At 63.2% G+C, this 2277-nt stretch overlaps 1 protein-coding gene across 1 annotated transcript; it reads left to right on the forward strand.

Moving 5' to 3' along the window:
• Positions 1–6: 6 nt before the first annotated feature.
• On the forward strand, positions 7–1801 carry LOC101577788 (frizzled-10). The gene has a single exon (XM_004627025.2). The coding sequence runs from the start codon at positions 30–32 to the stop codon at positions 1779–1781; it is 1752 nt and encodes a 583-aa protein (XP_004627082.1). The 5' UTR covers positions 7–29; the 3' UTR covers positions 1782–1801.
• Positions 1802–2277: the final 476 nt, after the last annotated feature.

Consider the following 2277-nt stretch of genomic DNA (forward strand, 5'->3'; position numbering starts at 1 on the left):
GTCCCCGCGGGGGCGCCCCGGACCTCGCCATGCCGCGCCCAGCGCCCCGCCTGTGGCTCGCGCTGCACGTCCTGGGCTCGTGCGCCGCCATAGGCTCGGTGGACCTGGAGCGCGCAAGCGACGGCCAGTGCCAGCCCATCGAGATCCCCATGTGCAAGGACATCGGCTACAACCGCACGCGCATGCCCAACCTGATGGGCCACGAGAACCAGCGCGAGGCGGCCATCCGGCTGCACGAGTTCGCGCCGCTGGTGGAATACGGCTGCCACGGACACCTGCGCTTCTTCCTGTGCTCGCTCTACGCGCCCATGTGCACCGAGCAGGTCTCCGCGCCCATCCCCGCCTGTCGCATCATGTGCGAGCAGGCCCGGCTCAAGTGCTCGCCCATCATGGAGCAGTTCCACTTCAGGTGGCCCGACTCGCTGGACTGCAGCCGGCTGCCCAGCCAGAACGACCCCAACTACCTGTGCATGGAGGCGCCAAGCAACGGTTCCGAGGAGCCCAGCCGCGGCGCCGGCCTCTTGCCGCCACTCTTCCGGCCGCAGCGGCCCCCAGGCAGCGGCGCGCAGGAGCACTCGGCCCAGGACGGGGCCGCGGGGCGCGCGGGCTGCGACAACCCGGGCAAGTTCCACCACGTGGAGAAGAGCGCGTCGTGCGCGCCGCTCTGCTCGCCCGGCGTGGACGTGTACTGGAGCCGGGCGGACAAGCGCTTTGCTGTGGTCTGGCTGGCCGTGTGGTCGGTGCTCTGCTTCTTCTCCAGCGCCTTCACTGTTCTCACCTTCCTCATCGACCCCGCGCGCTTCAGGTACCCGGAGCGCCCCATCATCTTCCTGTCCATGTGCTACTGCGTGTACTCCGTGGGCTACATCATCCGCCTCTTTGCAGGGGCCGAGAGCATCGCGCGCGACAGAGACAGTGGCCAGCTCTATGTCATCCAGGAGGGGCTGGAGAGCACGGGCTGCACTCTGGTTTTCCTGGTGCTCTACTACTTCGGCATGGCCAGCTCGCTCTGGTGGGTGGTCCTCACACTTACCTGGTTCCTGGCCGCTGGCAGGAAGTGGGGCCATGAGGCCATCGAGGCCACCAGCAGCTACTTCCACCTGGCAGCCTGGGCCATCCCGGCCGTGAAGACCATCCTCATCCTGGTCATGCGCAGGGTGGCGGGCGACGAGCTCACCGGCGTGTGCTATGTGGGCAGCATGGATGTGAACGCCCTGACAGGCTTCGTGCTGGTGCCACTGCTCTGCTACCTGCTCGCTGGCACGTCCTTCATCCTGTCAGGCTTCGTGGCCCTGTTCCACATCCGCAGGGTGATGAAGACTGGCGGGGAGAACACGGACAAGCTGGAGAAACTGATGGTGCGCATCGGGGTGTTCTCGGTGCTGTATACCGTGCCGGCCACCTGTGTGATCGCCTGCTACTTCTATGAGCGCCTCAACATGGAGCACTGGAAGGCGCTGGCCGTGCAGCACCGCTGCCGCGTGGACAACCAGACCAAGACTCTGGACTGCCTGATGGCCGCCTCCATCCCCGCTGTGGAGGTCTTCATGGTCAAGGTCTCCATGCTGCTGGTGGTGGGTATCACCAGTGGGGTGTGGATCTGGACATCCAAGACCCTGCAGTCCTGGCAGCAGGTCTGCAGCCGCAGGTTGAAGAGGAAGAGCCGCAGGAAACCAGCCAGCGTCATTACCAGCGGGGGGATTTATAAAAAAGCCCAGCACCCCCAAAAGCCACACCTGGGGAAGTTTGAGCTCCCCGTGCAGCCACCTTCCTGCATGTGAGGGGAGAGGACAGGCGCAGGCAGTCAGAGCCCGCACTGGGGGCTTTGCTTGTATTTTTTAACAAATAAAACCTTAACAAAGATATAAAGAAATAAAAAGTGTCCACCCTGACATTCAGGATGTCGCCAGACTCAAAAAGCAGGACATGTATTTGGAAGGTTTTGTTCCGCTTGGTTTTTGTGGCTGGGGCTCCTCATCCACGGCATCTTAGCAGCTCACTTGGGGAGCAGTAGTTGGCTCAGAGTTGAGAACACTACAGACCCATCCGCAGGGTGCACCTGGATGTTGGGCTGGCCAGGTGACCCACTGGCACCTGAGTGCCCGGAGGAGCTCTCCCTGGGGGTAAGCGAGGAGCCCTCCCGCCCCACCTCAGAAGGCTGCTTTGTGTCACAGTGGGTGTGATGACAAAAGAAGGGTCCCGGGGAGTCTCTTCTCAAGCCAGTGGCTCGGTCACATGGAGTCAACTCCAGCCCTCAAAGGAGGCCTCTCTCCAAGC

This window comes from Octodon degus, unplaced genomic scaffold (assembly GCF_000260255.1).
Source record: "Octodon degus isolate 3935 unplaced genomic scaffold, OctDeg1.0 scaffold00018, whole genome shotgun sequence".
Taxonomy (NCBI): Eukaryota; Metazoa; Chordata; class Mammalia; order Rodentia; family Octodontidae; genus Octodon; species Octodon degus.